The sequence below is a fragment of the Amaranthus tricolor genome, chromosome 1 (genome assembly GCF_026212465.1).
Source record: "Amaranthus tricolor cultivar Red isolate AtriRed21 chromosome 1, ASM2621246v1, whole genome shotgun sequence".
In the NCBI taxonomy this organism is placed as follows: Eukaryota; Viridiplantae; Streptophyta; class Magnoliopsida; order Caryophyllales; family Amaranthaceae; genus Amaranthus; species Amaranthus tricolor.
In genome coordinates, this window is record NC_080047.1 from 44,486,941 (window position 1) to 44,512,939 (window position 25,999).

Genomic DNA, 25,999 nt, shown 5'->3' on the forward strand with positions numbered 1-25,999 from the left:
CAGAATTTTAGTATTTGGTCTGGTCTACTGTTTAAATGGTCTAGTATGGTTTTTTTTCAAATTAAATTATGGTTTACGGTATGGTCTCGGTTTGTTAATTTTTCAGACCAGATCGGACCGCAAACCGTACTATGTCAAAAATCATAATTTTGTATTAAAAAAATTAAGTTGCTATCTAAATATTTTAAGATGTAGTTATTTTTATATAGCAATATATACTTGAATGATGTTTATGTTATCAACTAATTACAAATTATTATATTTATTAATTGTAGGTGTGAAATATTTGCATAAATACATGTATTAATTTGAAAAAAATATAAAAATAAAAAACCGTAAACCAGACCAAACTGAACCGTTGTAAAATGGTTTGGTCCGATCCGGTCTGGTGATTTAAACGGTCCGGTCTGATCCGAAAAATTTTCAGACTGAAATTTTTGGTTTAGTCTGATTTTAGTGTCAGATCAAACCAAACCAAACCAAACCGTGTTGAATTTTATTACAAGTGAATCAAATTTGGTCATCCAGCTAATCATATTTTATTTAATGAATAAATAAGCTGTCATTTTGTGATAAATTAATTCTTGTCATTTATGTAAATGATTGGATTAGTTAAAAGGTCATATTTAAAGAGATCAAGCAATCAAGTCAATGAAAGCCACCAAAAGTTATTATTAAGGTTACGTTTACTTAAACAAATTTTTATCGATTAAAACTTATTATTTAATAATTATAATTAATTTTTAGTAATTGTAGCTGATTAATACTGATTTTAACTAATTACAATTGTTCTTTAGTTATAATTTTAACTAAGTTTTACTGATTAAAATTGACCTTTATTGTTCATGACTGTTTTTTGTTGATTACAACTTATTTTTAATGATTGTAATTGATTTTACCAATTAAACTTTTTTTACTAATTACTTATTTTTTAAGGTGAACTAAATATATAAGTCTTGTATAGACTTGGTCCGCACTATTTAGTGTACACTAACCTAATATGTGACTCTCTCAAAATTTAGATAAATAAATAGTCTTGTTTCGTAATAAATAATTATATTTAGTGTGCAATATAAACTAATATCACATCCTCTGTCTCATTATACCTGCAAGTGATATTGATATTTTACCACATATTATATCACGATATAATTTAAAACGGAGGTAATATAACAGGTTAACAACAAATTAAAAAAAATACATGACTAATTATAGTTCTAAAAAACACGTAAATGAGACTCCTAATTCCTAAAAGAAAAGGGTCATTAGAGTTCAAAAATTAATCATAAATTCATGCAAAAAATAAAAAATGTGGATGGTTGCAACCAAGGTTTTAGTTGCAAAAAACTAGCAAAATTCTTGAGCAGGTTTCGCCAGGAAAGGCTTGAAAGTCATCAGCAACCCAACAAATTCGATCACGTTAAGTACGAAGAACACGATATGACTTCCTACAAGCAAAGCTTGTATAAGAAATGACGAATCGAGGATACTAATTGAAGTATATATGAACAAACAAACAACTAGTGTTATGTTTGGGAATGTTAACTTCATTTGAAAATGCGGATTTGACTCAAATTTAGAGTTTGACAAATAAAAAATTTTTAAATTTGAATTTGAGTCAACTCTACCAATGTTTAAAAGTGGTCAAAAATAAGGATTTGAGAATGACTTCCCTAACATTGTCATTCTCAAATTCTTCTTTAATGAATTCATAATTAAAATCTACAATTTGAAATGAAATGTTTGTTTTCAAACGCAACCTAAAAAAGTTTATGTAGTGTTTATGTAAACAAACCTGGTAGGAAAGTTGCGTTCTTGCGTGTTTGTGACCAAGAGAGACTGCAAGACGAGGAATGCACAAGATTAGAATAAGTACTGCTTTTTTTGGGTGATTATCGACTATCAGGTGTGTCCCTTTTAGATGCATTCAAAAACTTTTAGTTTTTTCGGTTCCGGACTATAACCACTAAATTAAACAACTTGTTATATCATGGAGACTGAGTGAGTACAAGCCTAGCTTCGACTATTGGGTGTATCACTAAATTGCTCTTTTGGGTCATTACCGACTATTGGGCGTATCCACACATTTTCCCTCTTAATATTATCCATAGTTTAATGTCCGTTCCCCTTTTTCAATCTTTTTGTCATTTAAAGGTGGTGCAATCTCATGGAGACTGAGAGTATATCATATATATGCCTAGCTTTGACTATTGGGTGTATCACTAAATTGCTTTCTTAGGTATATCGACTATTGGGTGTACCGACACATTTTCTTAATATTATTCATAACTATAATGTTTGCGCCCCTTTCTCAATCTCTGTCATTTAAACGTAATGAAATCTCATGGAGACTGAGGGATTATGTGCCTAGCTTCGACTATTGGGTGTATCACTAAATTGCTATTGAAATGAAAGCTTCTACGAGGTTTAACAAAGAAAAACAAGATGAAAAACAAATGCAAAATGAGGGAGTACAAGTCGTTTCTCAATCACTCGGTAAATGACTCGCAAAAATTTACTTAATTCTATGGAGAAGCAACAAAACAAACCAAAAGCACCACACATCTTCAGATATACTCCCTTTGTCCCTTACAGTTTGCTACTAAAAATAACATGTTGCGAAGGAACTCGATCACATCAGCATTCAGCACCACATGGTCATCGAACCAACGTATGTAAATAGCATGACGAAAAGTCAACTTACAGCGCTCCAGCTGCAGCAGGACCCAATGCTTTGAAGAAAGATATGAGGCTCAACGAAATTCCATTCGAAGCTCCTCTTTGATGTTGGTGCTGGTAAGGGCACTCCGAATATCAGAGATAAAAAACTGGATGAAATAACGACTAAATCCACAAAAAAAAACCCGAAGTACATAACAAATATTTACCACGGCTCTATTTTGCAAGAGAAACAATCCAGTAGCGATGGAAATCTGCAATTTTCATAGACGAGAAAAGGATAAAATTACAAAGAGTCCTATAACATAGTAGTATGTAGTAGTACATGTGATTTTAGTTCACAAAACACATACCGAAAGAACATTTTTCAGTGCAGAAGCTAGATCGGTCACAATTAGGAGAATCGAGCCTTTTAAATAAGTTAAGAAGGGATAACTTGACAGCAATGCGATACTAAGAACCTTCGGAAAACAAGACAAAAATATAAAGCAGAAGTAGATAGCAGAATTTGTCAATGCGAGCGAAAATTTTAACTAATCTTAAGCATACCGCTCCTACACGTGCAACTAGGACTGGGCCAAAATGTCTCTCGAATGTTGGGTAGATGAGTAGTTGACATATTAACAAACCAATTCCTACAATAATAGAAAAAGAAAACATAGAAACATATCATCATCATCGTACACAGTGTATCTCGCTCATAGAATGAAACATATAATAGCATGAATGTGTACTAGGTAACTCAGAATCCAATCTTAACAAAGAACGTCAAAATGAAGACATTGGCTTTTTGGATTTTGAATCGGATCATATACACTTTCACCAATCACCGACTTTCTAACAGAAAAGACATTACTCATATAGATTAATAGAAGATATCAAATGTCCGGTGGCTTCAACTATTAGCTTAAACTTTTGGTTGAATCAGTCTGTTGACATGATATCAGAACCAAACGTGACAGAAAGTCACGGTTTCAAATTTTATCGTAGGTATGAGGAAGGTTGGCATTGCATCCACACTTCTGGTCTGAAGAGTGCTCATGTGATTGAAGACATAACATATCTTCGGGTTTCAGCCATTAGCTTAAACTTTTGGTTGATTTGGTTCCGGGACAACAAGAATGTGACAGGTCAAATGACTAATTAGGCTATACCTGCCACCACAAGAGCTTGACCAGCATCTTCAGTTGAAAAACTTAATCCTCCAATGTCCCTCGGACTTACAGTCCATAACGAGAATATCTGAGCAGGAAAAAAGTTCAACTCGAAAGTGAAAACATGATTAAAAATGTTGATTTTTGCAAAGAAGACATAATCAGTATCGTTTCGCATCACAGTACCTCCGTATAGGCCATATCATGAAGCTGGAAGACACAATATACAATGATACTTGACATTAAAGGCCAATTTCGGAGAAGGCTGAACCAGGAGCTTGAACTTCTGCTTGTATTTTTTGATTTCTCAGCATCCTCTATATCATGAGCCTGATCATGGATTATTCCATGAGCATGCTGTTCACATGTATGTAATGTTTCCTGGGCATATAAACAAAGAAGTAACGCTTATACACTACTCTTATAGCACATGAGCATATATTAAAAGACAAGCCAAAAGTAAAGGAGACAACTTTTATGAACATTCTAAAATAGTAGTCCCTCCGTCCTCATGAGTTTGACACTCATTTTCACATTGGTCCCGTCAAAGAACTAACTCAACCAAAAGCTTATATTAATATTTAAAGCACCAAGATATATTATATACTCTATCAAATCCCTCAAACGAGAGCCTTTTGGGTTAGAAGTGTAGATGTAATTCATGTCCTCCTCATTCTTGATTGTAAATATTCCACTTGAAATGAAAGGGGATGAGATTCGAACTCTTGATCTCTGTATCACACTGGCCTCTGAGATTCACGTTGGATAGAATATATAACATATCCTGGGGCGGGGCTTCAACCATTAGTTTAACTTTGGTCCAAGCTCCGTGATATGTTTTATACTCTATCTTATCCGTTCATTTAATTTTAAATTGTTTCTATTTTTAAGCGATGGTCACAAACTCATTTTCTATATTAATTTTGATTCCCGATTAGCGAATTGTGTGACACTGATACGAATGCATTACAGTCTTGTAGAGAGGTGGACAAGAGAGCATACCGGGAGATAAAAGCAGATAGGAATTACACACAATGCAGCGATTGCTATTATCAAAGAAGCTAGTAAATATGGAAACCTACAAAAATACAATTCGAGATTAAAAATTTAAAGCCAGAAAAAAAGTTGTCTACAGCTATAAGAAATAAAAAAGGGTCATAAAAATTGACAAATAAAAAATAGAGAAAAAAGGAACTTACTTCCCAAAAATTGATTGCTGAGAAAACAAGCCCGGGAACTTATCTGCAGGCTGTAGGAAAAAATACAAATTCATAACAAGAATTGCACACAAAAAGACATGAGGGGATCTAGTTTAATTCAGGCCATGCTTGGAAAGAGTGTAAATTTTTAAGGCGAAAATAAAATTCAAACTAATAAAATAACACAAATTCTTAAATGAGACGGTCTCATGGTGAGACTATCACTATTGGGCTGACCCATGTACTTGTTGTATATTTAAGTGATCACTTACAATTTTAAAGTGGAAAATAGGCTAATTATATGGGCCATCTCATACAAAACAAGTTGAAGGTATGCATTTTTTTATGCAAGTGATCTTATTGGGGCTTATACTTGAGTTCCACATCATTGGTATGAGACACTAATGTGGGATTTATATGAGAAAATGGCACTGCTCCCCTATGAGTTTGCTTTTGAGGAATGCACTTCAATTGTCTTGTAAAAATGGATCAAAGACAACAACTTTTCCTTTTACCACGTGAGATCGGTGGAGGTGGCGTTAGTGTTCATCGTTCATACAAAAATATAATGAATCAAACTCAAAAAATTGATGTGTGGTCGTAATATTATAGGTCGGGCTAGTCGGATATTGTATCTATATATAATAATGTAACAAATCATAAACAAAACAATGTTATGGTCATGATTTTACGGTTAGGATTAATGTCGAGTTTTTGATATGAATATTCAATGAGTCGAGTACTCGGGTTAGAGTCTCAATTTTAACGACACATGTGACATATACATGTTCAACATGATACAACCTATCAGCTAGCTTCAGTTGCAAGTGATCTTATGGGAGCCCATGTTTGAGTCCCACACTGGTGTTACGAGACACTGATCACATCGATTCATATAGAACAATAGGCTTTCCTTCCTTTGAGCTAGTTTTTAGGGAATGCACTCAATTGTCATGTAACGCGTTGACACTTCGACACTATATTTGGGCCAAAATCATTAAAAAGATTCTCAAAATAGTTGATACAAACACTTGAACACATACACAAGTCCAAGTAACATAAGAAACTTTCCGTGTTTCTTGGTTCGATATAAAGTGTCATATTGTAAGATTTATATAGGACAATAGGCTCTCCTACCTTTGAACTAGTTTCGGTAAGTGCACTCTAATTTTCGTGTAACAAATTGATGCTATGACACCACATTCGGGCCAAAATCATCAAAATAGCAAAGTCGACACTTGTAAACATATCCAAGTCCAAGCAACATAAATGAAAGTTCCCAAGTCTTATGTTTGAATATGAAGTGTCAGCTATTAGTTATAAATCATTTAACATCCTAACCTGTGCAAGATAACCACCAAGCGCTGGGCCAATTACCAAACCAATGCCCCATGCAGAAGTCATCTGAAAGAGATAAGATTCCTTTTCAGCATCGCTCAACTATCAAAACTCATCATCAACATCATCATACCCACTATATCCCGCTCACATAAACTATGATCAGGGTCTGAAACGGGATAGAAAATGGCAAACCATACCCATAAAGGAGGATGCGGTCAAAGAGTCCCTTAGCTCGAGAAACTCAACTATCAAAAACAAATTGCAGTAATTTGAGCTCATGCTATATTCATACCATTGACAGTGCTAAAGCCTGATGCTCTCTGCGAGTTACTTCGGTAGCATATGCCTGGTAAATAAATTTAAAAGTTGAAGTTATCATATAAGTTTGCAAAATATAAATGTCAAAAATGTGTTTATAATTCATAACACTAAGCATAAGTCCCATGGGCAATGTAGGTATAATTATAAGTAGGTCGAAGCACATATGCCCACATTCCATTTTATTAACCAAATGCCATTAAGCGGTACACATCCTTTTTCTTGTTAATGATAACAAAAAGATTGTTTCTGATTGATCATTTGTAGCAGATATCATCAGCAACTTCACATGAATAAGAAATGCACAAATCAGAAAAACATAAGACGGCGTAAACAACTTCCTAGAATTTGAAGTAGCATCACGTAACAATATGCATATAGGATAACAAACAATGACATCAAAGGGCTTTCTTATGTCAAAATGTGAACGTACCCTCATCGGACCGATTGCACCGCAAAAAGCCCCGAGCAGCATTCTTGAAGTAAGTGCCATCCAATAATTTGCACTCAAGCCAAACATTATGTTGAAGAGCACTCTGAAATGATTTATAAATCAAACCGTAAGTGTCACATAATTCACCAATCCTCTCGCCAGTCATGAATCGAAAAAAGCAAATACGAAGCACATTACACTAGTAAGACAAAAATCACTTACATGGCAGATGTGCTGAAGATCATGACAGGCCTCCGGCCATAACGATCAGCCAACATTCCCCATATAACAGACGTAAACACTCTTCCAACCATGAACGCGGATCCTTAAACATCGAGAAAGGTATCAGAATAACAGATAGACATAAAATCAGCATATATTTCTGATCCTATATGGGGGTGCTTAATACTACAACACATACCTTCAAAACCAGCATAGAAACTCACATCTTCTTCCTGTGTGGCTATACCAAAGTCCCTCACCTACATACTGATGCTGTCATCAAATGCATAGAGCTAGTAACTACATACAGTATAGCATATGCAGAGTTTTACTTACCATGAAGTAAAGGAAAGGAAAGATGAATGTTATCGGCAAAGCTGAAACAACAACGAAGATATCAAAATATATACTGCAAATCTAAACAAAATGGCAGCAAAGGACAGTAAGGAAGCACATGAAAACTACAATCAGTGTCACATGATTCACTAATTGCCTTGCGAATCGTGAAGCGAAAAAAGCAACTCATGGCCAATTTTCGGCTTTTTTGAACCATTGTGAGCGAATTACAAATCCAAAAGGCGAACTAACTAGCGAATTATGTTTCATTGACTACAACTGTTAAATTGAGGTTGGACTTAGTGTGAATATCAACATATAATCGAAGAAACACAAGGTGCACATGCTTCATAGGTGAAGAAAATACCATCCCATAACCATATGGCAATGGGTGGAAGGGCTCCAATGACTTATAAAATGTTCAAACCATCTATAATTTATCAATGTGAGACAAACCATCCCAACACCCCTCACATGCAAAGCTCATCAAGTTCGCACCTCACGAACCCCATCAAGTTCGCATGGGAATAATCAATTAGTGTAAGAATTCTTTACGGACATACCATTAAGTTTTTAATCGACTTTCGGCTCTGATACTATATTAAATTGAGCCAAATATGCAACAACCAAAACTACAAGTCAATATTTTTGTAATGGACTAATCTAAACTTCGAATCCCATTTCAAACCCATAAATCTGTTAAACCCATTTAGTTGATGAAGCCAAAGATGCAATAGAAAGTGAGTTAATGTTCCTTATAACTTTATTAACCGCAAGAACATACTACAATGTACTATATCAAAATCATTTATTTAAAGAAAAGGCATTCTTTGTTATAAGTATATTTAATTCCCAAACTCCGACCAGAAGGGAACTGATAGTGGCGTTGAAGTAATGGAATGTTCAAGATTGAAGAACACACTACAATGATATATAATGTATTCTAATCTAAATTCATAATGCCAAGAACCAACACTAATCCCAAGTGAGAAATTTGTTTCCAAAATGCTTCCATAAAATTTAAGTTCTTTTCGCACAATTGCACATTAAACTTGAAAATAATGAGAAATGGAGGGGGGGCATATTAAACCCTAATCAAAGTATAAATAAGAAAAGAAAATTAAGTAGGAGAATTAAAGAGGGTTACAAGACATTGAGAGATAATCCATATAAAGAACAATTGAAGCTGTGCAAGGTCAGTGCTTTCTGTTTTTGGCTTGTGGGCGATCCTCCTAGTAGAAATGATTCTCGTTCTCCAACATCATTTTCTTAAGTCATGATGACGCAATTCTAAATTTCTATTTGGGTGACTATGTACATTTAATCAATTAAAAATTTAAAATGATTACTTAAAATTTTTAAAGAGATTAATTGGAATTATGTACTAATTATATGGATATGTGTCATAACAAAAGTATTTCATATAAGATGAATTGATAGGGTGGGAGAGGAGGGTAGGTAATGAGAATCGAAGTTAGGTCATTAAGTAGAAATCCGATTATCAATAGGTCCATTTGGGATATTTGGTAATGGCTAGAGGTGTTCAAAAAGCTTGGCTTCATTTTGAGTTTTTATCTAGTCTGTTTTTAAAAGGGGTTTATAAGGGTCGGATAGAAAATGAGATTATAATATTTCTACAATTCAATTATTATAAACTAGTATAAAATACGTGCAATGTACGTTGTTTTTTAGTATGAAATTATATTTAAATGTAAATTTAAGATAAAGATGCAATTATATATATTTTCTATCCCTATTTTCTTTTTAAAATATATTCTTATAGTTTGGTTATTAATTAGTTAAATATATATTAATGTGTAGTTTATTAAATGCAGTAAAGACCTTGAATAATAATGTCATTTAGTATATCAGTATGACAAAATTTAATATAATCATAAATTTAATTTAACTAAAAAACGGTTACTAAATAGTTAAATTAAAAATTAATAAAAAGTTTTTCAAATTATATCAATTTTTTAATTTTAAAAACGCATTTTCAAATTACATTTATATTCGATAAAAATATTGTCTACTTAATTTAAGAAATCTTTTCCAAGAAAAATATAATTAATTAGGCATATGTTTCAAAAATATTTAAAATAAGAACAAATAATAGAAGAAGGTTATGTTGAAATCAGTCTAAAAAACATACTATATTAAAAGATGATGTCAATTAAGATACAATTGTTATATAAGGAATTTATTTGATAATAGTATAATTTAGTATTTTTTTTTAATATATTTTTTTCAAATTATATATAGAAGGATTGTTACCTCGTCAAATTCATTTAACCAATAAGATTGCTGCATTTAGCAAATAGTTTTTAGACTGTCATTTGTCATTTAGCAGCAAAATTATTAAATAGTATGATAATAATTTAATTATTATAAATTTCAATGGAAATTATAATAATTTTAGTAATAAAAAGAAGTCGAATCGGACCGGACTTTCAAAGTCCATCCCATATTAAATTTAAAAGGATTTATCCAACCTGATATATATTTGCTTAAGTCTAACATGGCCCGTATCCGGTTTATTATACAGTGCCAAGGGAATATCCCATTACATAAAAAAATAATTGTGTTTGGATAATACTTCTATTTATATTGAAGGAAGGAAAAAAGGTAAAAGAAAAGAGAAGATCAAATTTTCCTTTTAAATATTTTTAATGTGAAAGATTTTATTTGGTACAATATTATAAATGTAATACGTAGCAGAAATTAGGAGTTAAGGCCAAAAATATTGAAATTGTGGGCGCATTAATGTCTTAACTAAATAGATTTCTGTGCCAGTAATCTTATATGTGCAATTAAGTTATTACATGACTCTTAACTTCTTAAGTACATTGAAACTATGTGTAATCAATCAATCAAACGAATCTAATCAGAAAGATATTACATGATATGTTAAAAAAATATTTTCCTAATAACAAAACGAAAAAAGCGAGCAAATTTTTATTATAAAGTCAACATGTGTCCTAATCGTCTGTTCATTAGTATATTGAATCATTTTTAACATACTTACCAAATTAATGATATTGATTAACATTTTAGTTACATTATTCTACAGATTTCACAATATTATTCAAAAATTTACATTGGTCTATAAATTTAGGAACAATATTATTCTACAGCTATTAAATAAATTTGGAAAATAATTTTGCTATATTAAAATATTATTTTCTTTTATTTTGAAAATAATATAGGAATAATATTGAAAAATAATAAAATTGTCCAAATATTATTTTGCACCTTAAATGAATTCTAGTATTTTAGGAAATGATTTTCAATAAATAATCAGCTGCCACGTCAGCATAATTGAGCGAGAAAATATTGAATAAGAGTCTGATATGTGTCATTATCGTTTTTTCATTAGTAGTCTTTATAGATTATAGATGAAGATAGGATATACATGTTATTAGTTCAAGTAGTACATCCTCCTTAGTACTTTTGATTTTATTATATTACGGAAATTGAAATGAGAGTATTTTATATGATGTGTAGCAAAATTAAAAAGCAAGTATTACCCAGCAAAATAAAGATAATTTGAGGGAGAAAGAATTGCAAACTATCAATTATACTATTCATCATATGTAATACTCCATCTTTAATTGGCTTTAAGATATTTCTTAATAAAAAAAAGTTATTAGTATAGAAGTTTATAACCCTTAAAACAGACTACTTGGTTTAACGGACATATAAATATTTATTCCTCCTATGATCAATCAGTCTCTCATGTATTAGTAAAAACATAAAAAAGAGTTAATAAAATCTGAATTCACACTTGTATAAGAAGCAATTTCTTTTAAAAAACAGTTTGTGTTGATCAAATTGAAGTTGTCTCACGGTAAGATGACATTAATAAAAATTTAGTGGTGACCAATTTAGTAATTTGTGTGCTCTATTTTTGTGACACATTTATCAATCAATCATCATATTAATCTTTTAGTTGAAACCCAATGATAGAGACCCAACATTTATCCAACTTCAAAAAAATATTTAAAATTATATAAAAATCACATATACACAGTTTAAACTGATTCAAAAAATCTGATCTGAAATCAATCTTATAATTTCAAATGAACATCTAATAGTATATTGAATTTGCTCCTTAGATGAAAAGAAATCTTACCAGAAGTAAGAGTAATAACCCATATAAACACAAAATTAGACCAAGGAATATTTGGGTCTTCTGCTTTTCGCCTCTCAATTTGGCATCCTGAGCATTTTTCATCGCATTCGTACTTGTTCTTGTTCTTGTTATCGATCTCGTTTTCTGAAACATCTTTTGATAACAACAATGGTTCTTTGGTATCCGCCATTGTTGCTCAACTATGAGCAACTTGAAAACTAATATACTTCCTATAAAACCAACACAAACATGGAATAAAGTATGAAAAAGTAATGTAGTTTTCTAAGTATTTATTCCACATAAATGGCCTCTTGTGGTTTTGGTGGGACCCACAGCTTTAGCATTAGTCCGTGTAGCCAAACGCCTAGGGTTTCCTATAATACAGAGTCTCAAATGCTCGATTCCCGGTAATATTTTTCAAGTGTGAAATAATTTTAGAATATAATGTTATAATTTATTTTGTGTTAAATTATTTTCTAGAAATAAAAAAAATTTATCTTTTAATATAATAAAGGGTCTTATTTTGTAAAAACTTCATAAAAATAAAAAGCTTTAAAATCTTTACACTGCCCCTAAACTGAGACTAAAATAAATCTACGATATTAATGTAAAATGGGTGGAACACTCAATTCTACACATGTGTTGAATTAATTTGATTAATTTTAATTTGTGTTGTATATTATGCAATTTAATATTAGGAGAAATTTTATTGAATGACTCGAATTACAACTAAAATATGACGTAGAGCTTAAATTTCACTAAGGATATATATGATTCATATTTGTCCACGAACGCAAGGATGTGAATTACGTATGGCTATAGTTTAGTAGAATATACTCATATTTGAGCCTTAAATATTGGACAATGACAACTTATGGAAGTGATTTTAGTCCTTCAAGTCAAATAAAGTACCTTACTTTTTATTTAAATTAAAAAGCTCTAAAGGGAAAAGACTTTACAATTACATAGTTGTGCTCACAAATTAATGCAAATTATGAGAAAGTTAAATAATTTATATGGAGTATTACTTATGCAACTACACTTATATTTTTGTTTTAATTTCCCATAAGATAATAGAAATTCATATTATTAGAAAGTTAATCAGAATTTATTTTATTTTAGTTTAAAATTTTAAACATATTTTTAAAATAATCGTGATTTTTAGAATTTAAAAAAATCTTACATCTTTATTATAAAGAATAGAAAATTTTCAACGACTATTAAACAATTATTTTTTAATTCTCTACAACATAAAAAATTCTCTTTAGAAAAAGCCTCATCAATCATCATCCTAAGAGTAGTACTCTTGAGTAATTTTCTTTTATTACATTTTATTTTTATTGTTACAATTAAATGTAACTTTTTTTCTGAACTTTTTTCTTTTGCCTATAAATTAATATTTTCTTCAATGTGTGTTTATAATCAATTACCCAACTTCTAGGTTGAAGGTTTGGATTCACTTACAAATTACAATCAATTTCGAGAATTAAATCTTGTCTTAGTTGAAAAGTAATTATCAGTTTTTTAGAAAAATTTATAAATTTAATTTTCACGTAACTTTTTCGTTCTTTCAACCTACCCTGTGAGTCTGTGACTGAAAAAACAAATATATAATTTTTTTTAAAAGTATAATTAATTCCATTAATGTCTTTTTTGTTGCTTTTTGCTATTCAAAATGGTCACAAAATAGCCTTAATTGTTGAATGGACTATTTCACCTCTAACAAACAAACACGCATGATAATACCCAAAAAATGCTTCATAGAGTAAAACTAACACTATTAAATGTACGGACCCCCTTATTCTTTACTCTTTAACCAATTTTTAATTTATATGGTCAAACTTTACAGACATAGAGGCCATTTTTGGTTCATATATATTCCCAATTTGTCAACACAACTTGACCAAAATTGATGGTGAACCAAAGTTTGTAAATATGCTTAAAGCCCTCCTTTGTTTTATCCTTTTAAAGTCCATGCTTCTTATCTACTTCTTTTCTATGAAGATTGTATTAAGTTGACTTAATTTTCACTTTGTTCATTTGCATTATGCACTAATAACATCTACTACAACATGAAACTATATATTATCTTACATAGTATCAATTTTTAAGTTATATTAAATCAGATTTAATCAAATAAAATGTATGATACGTTAGAACTAAACATAATGTATTCAACTAAAGTTGATAAAATAAAATAATCGGAATGATTTGTCTCACGTCGATGAATTAAAAATTATGTGCACGTTGAACCCCTGCCTTCCATTGTCATATGGTTTTGGTTTTGGATGACGTCTTATTGACCTATGAAGTATGTGCACCTCGTGTTTCCCTAATTATATGAAGGCATTGACATCTGAGCTGAAAGTTCGATAGAAAACTGAATGGTTAGTGCGGGGGAGTGTTGGATAGTTTGTTCAAGCCACATCGATGAATTAAAGATGTTGTGCATATTTTATAAGTCGTTGAAAACCATTTTCCGATGGTCATATGATAATGAGATGGTATTTCATTGGCTCGAATGACTTTATATATACAACTATATTAGTATCTCTTTTATGTGACAAATTAAAAAAAAAATTATTGTCAAACTTGTGGGACAAAGAAAGTATGATTCATGTTTAATAGAGCTAGATATACACTTAATATTATTTTTTAAGATATTCATTCGAATCATCAAAAAAATATTCATTCGAATTAAGTCGAGTATTTAGAGTATGTACGACCATATACCAATTATTACTGAACCATTATTTTACAACATGCATAATTGCATATAGTTGCAAGAGAGCTACATCTTTTTCTTCGCAATAATTGCATGGAGGTATTATTTCTTTTATTTTTCATCCACAAAGTTGTTTTCAATTTTATTTCATACGTATATTTTTTTTATCCATTTATTTTTAATTTAATCACAATTAAAATTAATGATATACAATCTTGTATCAATGTTAAAGGGATAAAAGGAATGGGTGGAAGAAATATACATCAAATAAGAAGTAGGTTTTGCAAGAAATTAACAAAAATTAAGAGCATATTATTAGTAGTATATGTCAATTAACAAAAAGTAAAACATAGAAGCTGTTTGAGGAAGGTACACCAACCATTTCAAAGGCTTTATGTCACATTTGGACATCCAATAAAATGGGTGGTATTCTCCTATCACAACTTAAATGAGGACAAGTTGAGTGAAGTTTTATCATTAATATAATTCAATTTTGTCTTAATTGAAATAAATACAGTCTTTTCTAGATAAAATTTTAGAATACTATATTACCTATTTCTCTCATTTCCTCGGATTATCCTGTAATCCAAAAAATATTATCATTAATAATTACTTTTAATCTTATATACAAATTTAAGTGTGATAGGTAAGTATTATTCCTTCATGTCAAAGTTATGTTTTACTTTTATTATGTTTCACTTTCATTTTAATTTTGAGTTTTTTTTTTTTTTTTTTTTTTTTTTTTTTTTTTTTTTGCGTGTGCAACATTCTTCATCTCAATGCTATATCGTTTTCTTATATTGATAAAATAGTGATGAACGTATAAAATAATATAGAAGATAACTTTGATAAAATATTGATAAAAAGTACAAATTTAATATTTTTACAATTATATATTAGAATATATTTGTCGATAAATCTTTCTAAAAAAATAAAACAAATAAAAAATCGCTAAGTAAGAAAATGAAATATAACTTTGAGATAAGGGAGTACACAAGTTATAATTTATCAATATAATTATGACTCATTAAATTATACTCCCTCCGTTCTTTTTTATTCTTTCCATTTACTTTTTGCACAATTTTCAAAGTAATTTTCGAGCCTCAATATTTCTAAATACACATTATAAAAAATTATAAAAAATATATATGATAAAAAAGTATACATTAAAACGAATTTAACAAGATCTCACATGAATATATCTTATCATCTATATGTCTTAAAACTCTTAATCAAATTTCTCTATTTAAAAATAAATATTTTAAACAGGAAGAACATTAAGAAACGAAGGGAATATTACTTTCTATTTATGTAAAATTGTAAATATTTGTTATTAAGAGTCAATGGAAAACTATCCTCTCACTACATCTTACCCTCAAAGTTCTGTCTGAAAAGGAGCACCAGTAAAAGTTACTTAATAATACTATTAAAGTAGCTGTTATTAAAGTAGCATGTTGTGGTAATTGAGAACAAATTTTGCAGACAATAATAGCAAGCAAGTAGAGTTGCCTAAAATTAACACGATTAAAATTAAATTGTCAAAATTTGGACATATATCAAAAAGTCTTTCAAACATTCGAATGGACACCTCTAAATTTTCTACTGACAAGACATGTTCCATGCAATGCAAAAAAGCTTAAAATGGAAGAACATTTCTGATCAATGTAGGGTCTTAAATTCACTAAAAAAACAGCTTTGCTAGTTGCAGTTAACTTTATTAACAATGACATATAGTTGGCAGCTGCATAATTATCTTCCATTCACATTACATACTTCAGTTTGCACTCTGTGTAACCATGTATTCAAATTATCACAATCTTACATTACATTACATTGCGATTAGTAACAACATATAAATTTACGACTAGAGATGATAACGTCTTGAGACCGTTCTGATATCGATTCTTCAGACACAGTTTGTGTCGTAACTAGCAAGTCCGAGCAATTCCGGACCTTCTAAGCGCGGGTTATTCTCGAAGCTGCAAAAAGGGTGATTCAAAATCATTAAACAAAAGTACCAAACTTTGGTACAGGCATTTACTTTTGTACTTGAGTACATAATTAAAAATACTTCTCATTCATTACATAATTAACTGTTTGACGTTAGGATAACCACACCACGATTGTGAGCATCACCCCACTTTTGCACTATGGATTTTGAGTAGCAAATTTAAATGGACGAAGGACGTATATCATTTACGTACATATATTTTGCAATAATGGAAGTGTATAATTTTTTTATTTTTTATTTAGGATAGGCTAGAGAAACTCCACAGGCAAGGAAGGAGAGAAAATTAATCATTTCTGTAAGTAGTGAAAATTAAAACCCGTCACTATATCATCTTGTACTCCCTTTGTCCTTATAAAAAAGCACCATATGACTCAAAATACTCTCACATACTTGAGTTATATGATGCTTTCTCACAGAAACAGAGAGCATAATACTCTAAAGGCCCGTTTGGTAGATGGTAATAAACAGTGGTAATAAGTGTAATTTTGATTGAAAAATCTCTTGGCTACCTTGATGGTCATGCTTGTCCAACTTCAATCATTTCATTTTCTTTATAAATTTCATTCCAATGCATTACCATTGGGAGAGGTGATATTAGGTGATAATAAAAATTTGTAAAGAAAAAACCTTTTTGTGATCAAAATTTCATCAACAGGGGAATGACATTGAACTTTTAATAAAATCTTGCATTATAAATCATTTTCATTACAACCATTTAGTACTACTAAGTCACTAACCAAACGGGCCGTAAATGTACAGGCAAGTAAGAAGTCTAAATAACCAAGTGGTTAGTAGCTACTTTACTATACTTGTACTTGGAAAGTGAAATGCCACTAAATTACTTATTCATGATTCATCAGTATCAGTACCAAATAGTCCTCACCCACCTCAAATCCTCTTAAATGACTCTAGTAATAACAAAGCAGTAAAACTCGCTAATGTCATAAGAGTAGTAGGTACAAACTGTGGGAAAAAAAACCGACGTAAAAATGTTCGTTTTTGGGTCGATTAGTCGAGTTAATATACCATAATACCAACAAGATATCAATAAAGTTGCACATCTCGTACAACTTGCTATGATTAATGAAGTATCAACACATTTAAGTCATGGCAGAAGGAAATGAAACACGAAAACAAATACAGTGATGGGTATTTGAGAAAATACAGCTTGACCGCACATTCGGTACGAACGCATAATAGCCACACGCCCACACCCCAGTTTCAAAATAATTGTAAACAGAATATGAGAAAGAATACAAATCTTGTAGTAATTTGAAATGTTCAGCAAAAAAATCAATTTCTTTGAGTGCAAAATAAACAGAATAGCTCTAAACAAATCAAAATAACAAGATATTAACGGCTTTGTAATTTTATATGTTAAAACACCAGTCGATACCTTTGCGAACAACTCCAATTATAGTATTAGGGACCAGATTATAACGATGCAAACAAAGAGACCAAAGTTCACATTGAGGAAAAGCAGATAAAGAAAAGGTGATAAATCCAAAGAAAATATGCACTCAAATAAAGCCTTAACGGCTCGTTAAGTGGCTCCTCCCTATGTTCGGTTTGAGGAGTTAGATATATGCAACTTTACCCTTATTAGTGATAACAAAGAGATTATTTCCAGTTGACCCATGGTAGCAAACAACATCAGCAACTTTACACACATAAAAAGTGTACATGATTTAAAAAGTCCTTTTATTATAGTCCAGTAGAATCCGGAACCAAAGAATTATAAACCTTTAGCCCTATCTATATCAAACCCACATCAATAAAAAGACCAAGAAAAAAGAATAGTGCATAGTGAAGGCTTAAAAAATACACTTTTGCTGGACTTCCTATTAAGGACTAACGTCGACATAACCTTCTTGGACATGCAACTGAATTATACTCTAGTCGACTTATGATTCAATAATACGAGTAACACTTGCTAATCAAAGATTTACGAAGAGATAAGGAAAAAAACAACAGGTATCGGTTATCGGAAAACAACAATCATCAGTAACATATTGGACTGAAAAGGAAGAACCCATTGTCCCGAAAAGAATGTAACTAATCAAAACACGCAGCCACACACACCCAAAAAGGGACCCGCGTCGCTTCCAAGAAGTCAAATGCAGGATACACACAGGATTTGGTTGACTTGACCGCTCAAGCAACAAACACACACTCCCCTAAAACTGTTATTTGTATGCTCAACTCTAAAAGTGGAGAGGCCAGCCTCTACTCAGCCAATTATTTCATGCAAACTATGTTTACCGTATAACCCTACATTTTTAGGAGGATTACTCGACAGGTGGAAGGAGACTAGAGAAAACATTTTTAACAAAGTACAAAAGAAAACGACTTACTTTTCTAGAGGAATGTGCTCAAAAGGGCCTGATGTCGGAATTGTTCCACATAAATTGTTGTTAGAAACATCTCTGGAAAAAGAAAAAGAATCGCTGAATGACTAAAGCACATACCAAAGAAATATCAAGGAAAAACAGTCACCAACAACAACTTACAAAACTTTCAAGGTGGAAATCTTAGTAAGCTCCCTCGGGATATAACCGGTCAATTTGTTTTTGTTGAGTCGCCTACCAAAGTAAGACACATCAGTATGTTCTACAACCGGATTATATGTGGGTGTAACTCATATAAGCCCACATATAGTTTCTTATTATAAGTTAAGTTTAAGGTACCACAAGCTATATAAAGAACACGGAGATAGAAGATAAATAACGTTGGACAATCTCAGACTTACAAGAAGACTAGGGATTTCAAATTTCCCAATTGTGAAGGAATGTTTCCTGAAATATTGTTGTTGTATAAATCCAAGCTGATTAAGCTCTTGAGATTTCCAAGCTCAGCCGGGATGCTTCCATCAATATTGTTCTTGTACAATTCCCTGCATCAACAAGTAGATATTCACTTAGTAAGCAAAGTTTTCGATCAGAAGAACGGAAGTTGGCCAACTCATGGAAACTAGACGAGGACACTTACAAATACTGGAGATATTCAAGCTTGCCAAGTTCAGGGACCAAGTGTCCTGAAAGGTTCGAATTCCCAAGATCTCTGCATAATAAATCATACAAGGCAGAAAAAAAAAATCAAACAATCGGATATATTTATCGGAAAAATTCCAAAATCTCGAGGATTGTAAACCAAATCCAAAATTAAAGAGAAAAACTCATTAAATCTTGTTGAAAAAATAGATATTCGTAAACAAAAATCTGCCGCTTAATTTTCATGTTAAAAGAGAGAAATTAAGTCAAACATCGGTGTATGAGCTTAGTAATGCGATTAAAATAGCCAAATAAAATCAAACAAGTGCATGAAAAGACACAATGGAAATTCACTCAAGGACCTATCATTGATAACTGCACAGAGGAGATGTTCAAGTAACTATCAAAAGGATTTTCATTTAAACTGCAATCCGTGAAAAGGTTATACTTATCTACCCAAAATACTCAATTCGCCGAACTAAAGAATGATGATTCAAAACCCATTAACTATTCTGAACGATCTATTATCACCATAGTGTAAAAACAACGCCGCATCGCATCGCATCGACCGCGTTGTAAGACTATATCATTATTGCACTAATGTGAACTTGTTATTATCACTGAGTTGAAGACCAAGCCTCCATTCCTTAGCCAGACGCAATGAGCGTCCTTGTAAAGCAGCTCCAGCCTCATGGTAACAAAAATTCGTAAGCTTGTGACCTACTTTAAAAACCACGCCTCCTGGTGGTAAAAAGTACTGGTAAACCTATAATCAATCGATGATTTCTTAAGTTTATAATCCCAATGAGAAAAGAGAATCCAACCGATCGATATCATCAACTAAAGCATCTCAACCACTAGGATTGCCACTAAATATCCACCATCAAATCTTTCTTACTGTGTAACAATAAATCAAATTTTTCTATAGCCATGTCCTTGCCAGACGTTAATTAGAACTAGACATTAAAACGTCAGCATCTAGGGCGAGTAATCATAATGCAAGCTAGACATTTTGAAGAGTTGGGTGATATACAACTGTGAGGAAAAATTGTTTGGACAGGAATAAGTATTAGCATCTTCTTACTGTGCAATAACAAACAACTTCTTTCAATGTTGTCCCATCAAACCATCCTTCTAATTTCCTGGAGCTTACTTCTATGATGCCACAAACAGAAACATCATCTTTGTATTGTGATTCTTTGAATCTAGTCCTATTGGACATTGGTCCTATGCCGCCTATCACCAAACTACTGAAGTACTCCTTACATTTCTATTTTCTCGGTTTCACCTTTCATCATCATCATATCCGGTGTATCCCGCTCATAGAAACTATGATCAGGGTTTGGAGAGAGAAGAAAGACTGCAACCCATACCCATAAAGGAGGATGCATCCTAAGAGTCCCTCGACTCGAGAAAGATCCTCATAAAGTGGGATTCGTGCAATCGACAATGATGTTTTCCTGTAGCCAAGTACATAATCTTTTAAGGGTTTGGCCATTGAGTAATGGCACCAATTATCTTACAATAGTAAGACTTTTTCCCTGTCTTCTTCCTCTACACATCCCACTACTACTACAACAACAATTACAACTTATAGATAAACCAATTAAAAACAAAAATTCACCAAATCTAATTTTCAGCAATACACAGTTGATCAGTATATCAATTATACTCAGAAACTGCCAACTCAAAACACTTAATTCATAATCAATTCCCAAATTCCAAAATTAATTTAACCAGGACAACACACAAATACTACTATTACCACAAAATTCACTTGAACATAGCAAAAAAGAAACAGAAATTAAAATCATCACCACCCAATTCAAGTTTCATTTCCAATAAAAAAAATCAAAATTTATCCAATCAGACACAAATTAGAATAAATTACAAAAAAAAAAATCACTCAAATATATCGAACAAAAGAAATCATCACCACCCAACTCATGATTTCATTCCCAAAAAACAAAATTTATCCAATCAAACAACATACAATGAAATTCCATAAGAAAATCACTCAAAAATCCAGACGAAAAGGAACAAACTTTACAATCAACATCAACCAACACAAAATTTCAATAATCAAGAAATAACAAAGCAATTAAAAGAGGGAACGAAGATAAATACACTCTAGTAACATGATTATCAGCGTTGCAAGTGATGTGAAACCAAGTACAAGGGCAAACAAGATTCGGATCCCAGCTTTCGAGTACATTATCCGGATCTTTTAAGCTCTTCCTCAAAGCATAAAGTGCATCTCCTTCTGAATTAGCGGATACCCAATTCACCAAACCCAAAGATAAAACTACCAACACGAACAATCTCAAAGAAGAGACAACCATTTTCAAAACCCACTTTTTATTAGGGTTCTTACAAAAAACCCAGAAAAGTTAAAAAAAAAGGAAGAAAGACAGAAAGTTTGCAGAAAGTTTGAAACTTTACTCACTAATTGGTGATAATTATGCTATTAAGTGGTGAAAATCAGCTTTGGGAATATGAGAAGAAGGAAAAAAGGGAGTAAAAGAAGGAATCTTTGGGGTAAAAGGAAGAAAAGCGTGTGTGTGAGAATGTGGGAAGGATAATGGCGTGATGGAGGGGTTGAGTTTGTTTGACTTGGGAACGTTGGAACTTGGAAATTTTAATGGTGGTTTTTGAAGATTAGGCAACTTAATTTGACCAAGTCCACTATGCGATTAATTAAGTCACATGAATACAATTATGACAATTAAGAAATACCAGAAACTGGCACAGTTATATACCCCATTTAATTCCCTTATTCAATTCTTAATATCTTTAATTATGTATTATTAAAAATTATGGAAAATTAATATCAATAATCCTTGCATTAAAAGAATCAATCAAGACTCCACATGACTATGTTTTAACTTGTAGATTAATAATAAAATGCAAATTAAAAATAAGAGATGAATAGTGTCTAAAAAGCAAATGGAACATTAATGTTGAATTGGAGGGAGTATCATCTAAAGATTAAAAAAATAGTAAAATCATTTAAATTGACCGAATTATATTGATTAAGAGTTGAAATGTGTGGATGGAATTAAAAAAATAATAAAGACATTTTTATAATAAAAATTATGGAAGATTTTAGTAAATAAAGATAATTTGTAAAGTTAACTAATTATTTTTATGTAGTTGAATATAATAGGGTGAAAGATTTGTAATTTTAATTTACTTTTATTAAAGTTTGTTTATTTTAATAGTATTATTTTTCTATATTTTTAGTGGTAATTTACAAAATACACTATTTAATTTAAAACTTCTCAAAATTACAAAAAGAAAAATATATCTAATAATTAATCAAGGAGGTATGCAGTTGTTTCGATAATTTTAAAGTGGACTTGACGATGAAGATAAAAGTATAATTTTTGTCTCTTTAGTTGACTATTTACATGAAAAATAGAATTTTGAAAAATCTGTTATTTTAATTTAGTTTATTTGTGACATTTTAAGCGAGTTTGTGAGAAAAATACTAGTTCTTCAAAAAGTTATTATTCGATAAAGTCATTCTATATGTGGCGTTTCGAAATCAACGGTAGTAATTTTAAATTTACAAAAATTTAGTTGAGATGGTCTCATTATAAGATCGTCAATTTAAGTCAGTTTAATTCGCGTGTGTAACAGCTTTATATGCTTTTTTTTTTTTTTTTCCATTTTTAGCTAAAATCTAGTTCGATAGAGTATGTAAATAGAAGTAACTAGTATAAAACTCCGTGCAATGCACGGAATTCTTAATATGAAGATATATATAAATATAATTTTCAAAAACATGTAATAATAAATACACTATATACTACTGATAAAGTAATAAATAATAATTGTTAAAATAGGGTGATATGACATTTTTATATATGTAGTAAATTTAAATAGTTTGTTGATGCGTAAAATAAATGGCCGGATGATTAATTTTATTTGCCACTTAAGCCAATATCAACCAATAAAATTCTTTTATCTATCATAGCTCCAAAAGAATGACACGTGTGATTTTTCAGTCTTTTTATTAAATTGTATGATGATTAGTTGAAATAATTTATATAATTAAATCAGTCAAATCTTAATATATTATTTAATGTCATCTCAATATTTTTTTACATTATTTTGTTTTCAAATTTTTCTCACAGTAATTTATTAAAAGATATATAATTAATATATTGTTCCCTAATTTATAATTTAAAATTTGTTAATATCACCTAAATGATTCTTAATTTATTGTTTTCATTCTATTAGTCAATTTATAGATTAGAGTATTTGATTATTATCAATAATTTCTATAACTAAATCAGTAAATTTAACAGGTTAAATATTGATTGATTGTCAAATCTTTGATTGATATAAATTGGTCAGCTATTTGATTCAGTCAATTTAAATACTTTAATAGAAAAATTATACATGGCAATTGCTCTAAAAATTTAACATTTGGCTTTTCAAAACTTTTTTAATAGATGTTATGATGATATCATTTTTTTTTGTTTTCAGATTTCTCTAGCAATATTTTATCAAAAGATATATGATTATTGTTTTGTTCCCTAATTTACAATTTTAAATTTGTTAATATCACTTAAATGATTCTTAATTTATTATTTTCATTCTTTTAGTCAATTTATAAATTAGAGTATTTGGTTAGTTGAAATAATTTCTATAACTAGATTAGTAAATTCAACAGGTAAAATATCAATTGATTATCAAATCATTAATTTATGTAGACTAGTCACCTATTTAATTCAGTTAACTTAAATACTCCAATAAAAAATTACACATGTCAAGTACTTAAAAAATTTGACACTTAATTTTTCAGAGCCTTTTAAATAGATGTTATGATTATGATTATAATTTTTTTGGCTAAAGTCTTGTTAGATAGAGTATGTATATAAAAGTAATGGGAATATATGAGGTGGACATATCATAGACGAGAGAATAAGTATTACGTATTATTATTATAATTAATATTATGATTAATTAAGTCAAAGGTCAAAGCATAAGTAATGCTCTTATAAATTAACTCGAATATATTCTTGATAACAAATTATCAGAATTGCAATTAATATGTCATAAACTAAGATGTTAGTTGATAATTAAGTTTTACAACAATTGCACTTAAATTGGTTTTAAATTGTTATTTTAGTTTAGAAGAATGGATATTAATAATTCAATATTTTATTCATATTTAGTGAATAATTGCAATTTTGAATTACTTTTTAATAAATCAATCTTTACCCTTAGTTTGCTATCAGCATACTAATAGGGTATGCTGATAGTAAACTAAGGGTAAATGTTGAATTATTATAAAATAAACGGTTATAATGATAGCAAACTAAGAGTAAATGTTAAATTATTAAAAAAATATTTCAGATATAGGATTATGCATAGTAGATGGTGAAAGGTTAGATTATTAATATCATTTTTTTTTCCTACTTTTTAGAAAATTAATATTATTAATTCAACCTTTCAACCATCCCCTATGAATAATCTCAACATTAAATTATTTTTTAATAAGCCAACATTTCTACCATTATAATTAAACAGAAACGGAACTAAACGTGCTAAGATCGGCCACAAATTCTAGCTTCGCCATATAGGTTAAGGTAAGGAGAGTTATTAGAGTATATCACATAATATCATGGGACTACAATCTACAATATGTTCTTTTTGTCTATCCCCACCCCCTCATTTTAAGTCATAAATGCGTTTATCGGATAATCAGGTCGATTTCGAGTCAAATCGGGTTTGGTCGGTCGTTGGATCTGTCTTAAACATCTCTACCCATGTATCGCATGTGGAGGACATGTGTTGCATCTACTTGAGCATTAGAGTAGATAACATTTCCCAATGCCTCGACTCGATTGCTGATTTGCTGCACACAAACATGATACTGAATTCATAAGTGTATTACTAACAGGAGGGTTAGGTGATTACAATCTCGAGATCTTAATCGTAAAAAATAATAATGGCTCCAAACATCCGACTCAAGCAAGATCTGATTCTTCTTTGCATAATGGGAGTAATACAATTCGACCAATCATTGTCAAAACTAAACCAGAGTATAGAATAATTAAGCAAAAAACTTCTATCAGAAAAAAAAAAAAAAAATCAGTTGCCAAAAACCTTGTAGATTCATCCCAAGTTTCTGCAATGGCGCCAACATCCACTGGAAGTTCTTATTGTACTGTACTCCCATGCAAAAGGTTATCTCTTTCCTTTTGTCAATTTTGAAAATGGCTTTTCTAAATTTCACACAATTATGCTTAAATTTGTGGGTTATATGAGAGAAAGATGACATCTTTCTTTGCCTTTTAATGCCTATTTTTGAAGCTAATTGGATAGTTTGATCCTGATTGTATTTTTTGTGCTTTATAATGCCTATTTCACACAGTTATGCTTAAATTTGGGGTTAATCAGTAATCATTATGTTTTGATTTAATTTGTGGGATGCTTTGAAATTGT

At 30.7% G+C, this 25,999-nt stretch overlaps 2 protein-coding genes across 2 annotated transcripts; both read right to left on the minus strand.

Moving 5' to 3' along the window:
• Window positions 1–1,149: 1,149 nt before the first annotated feature.
• LOC130800689 (protein ZINC INDUCED FACILITATOR-LIKE 1-like) lies at window positions 1,150–12,322 on the minus strand. Its single transcript, XM_057664287.1, has 17 exons — window positions 11,815–12,322; window positions 7,683–7,723; window positions 7,546–7,606; window positions 7,347–7,449; window positions 7,125–7,227; window positions 6,666–6,719; window positions 6,374–6,436; window positions 5,033–5,082; window positions 4,836–4,911; window positions 4,020–4,214; window positions 3,834–3,921; window positions 3,229–3,314; window positions 3,033–3,140; window positions 2,889–2,933; window positions 2,705–2,793; window positions 1,796–1,839; window positions 1,150–1,448 (listed from the first exon to the last, which is right to left on the minus strand). Exons 1-17 carry the CDS (start codon window positions 12,002–12,004, stop codon window positions 1,348–1,350), a joined length of 1,497 nt encoding a protein of 498 aa, XP_057520270.1. The 5' UTR covers window positions 12,005–12,322; the 3' UTR covers window positions 1,150–1,347.
• Window positions 12,323–16,191: 3,869 nt separating this feature from the next.
• LOC130819273 (leucine-rich repeat protein 1-like) lies at window positions 16,192–22,244 on the minus strand. Its single transcript, XM_057685308.1, has 6 exons — window positions 21,668–22,244; window positions 19,539–19,610; window positions 19,300–19,443; window positions 19,061–19,132; window positions 18,905–18,976; window positions 16,192–16,518 (listed from the first exon to the last, which is right to left on the minus strand). The coding sequence occupies exons 1-6, from the start codon at window positions 21,880–21,882 to the stop codon at window positions 16,446–16,448; spliced, it is 648 nt and encodes a 215-aa protein (XP_057541291.1). The 5' UTR covers window positions 21,883–22,244; the 3' UTR covers window positions 16,192–16,445.
• Window positions 22,245–25,999: the final 3,755 nt, after the last annotated feature.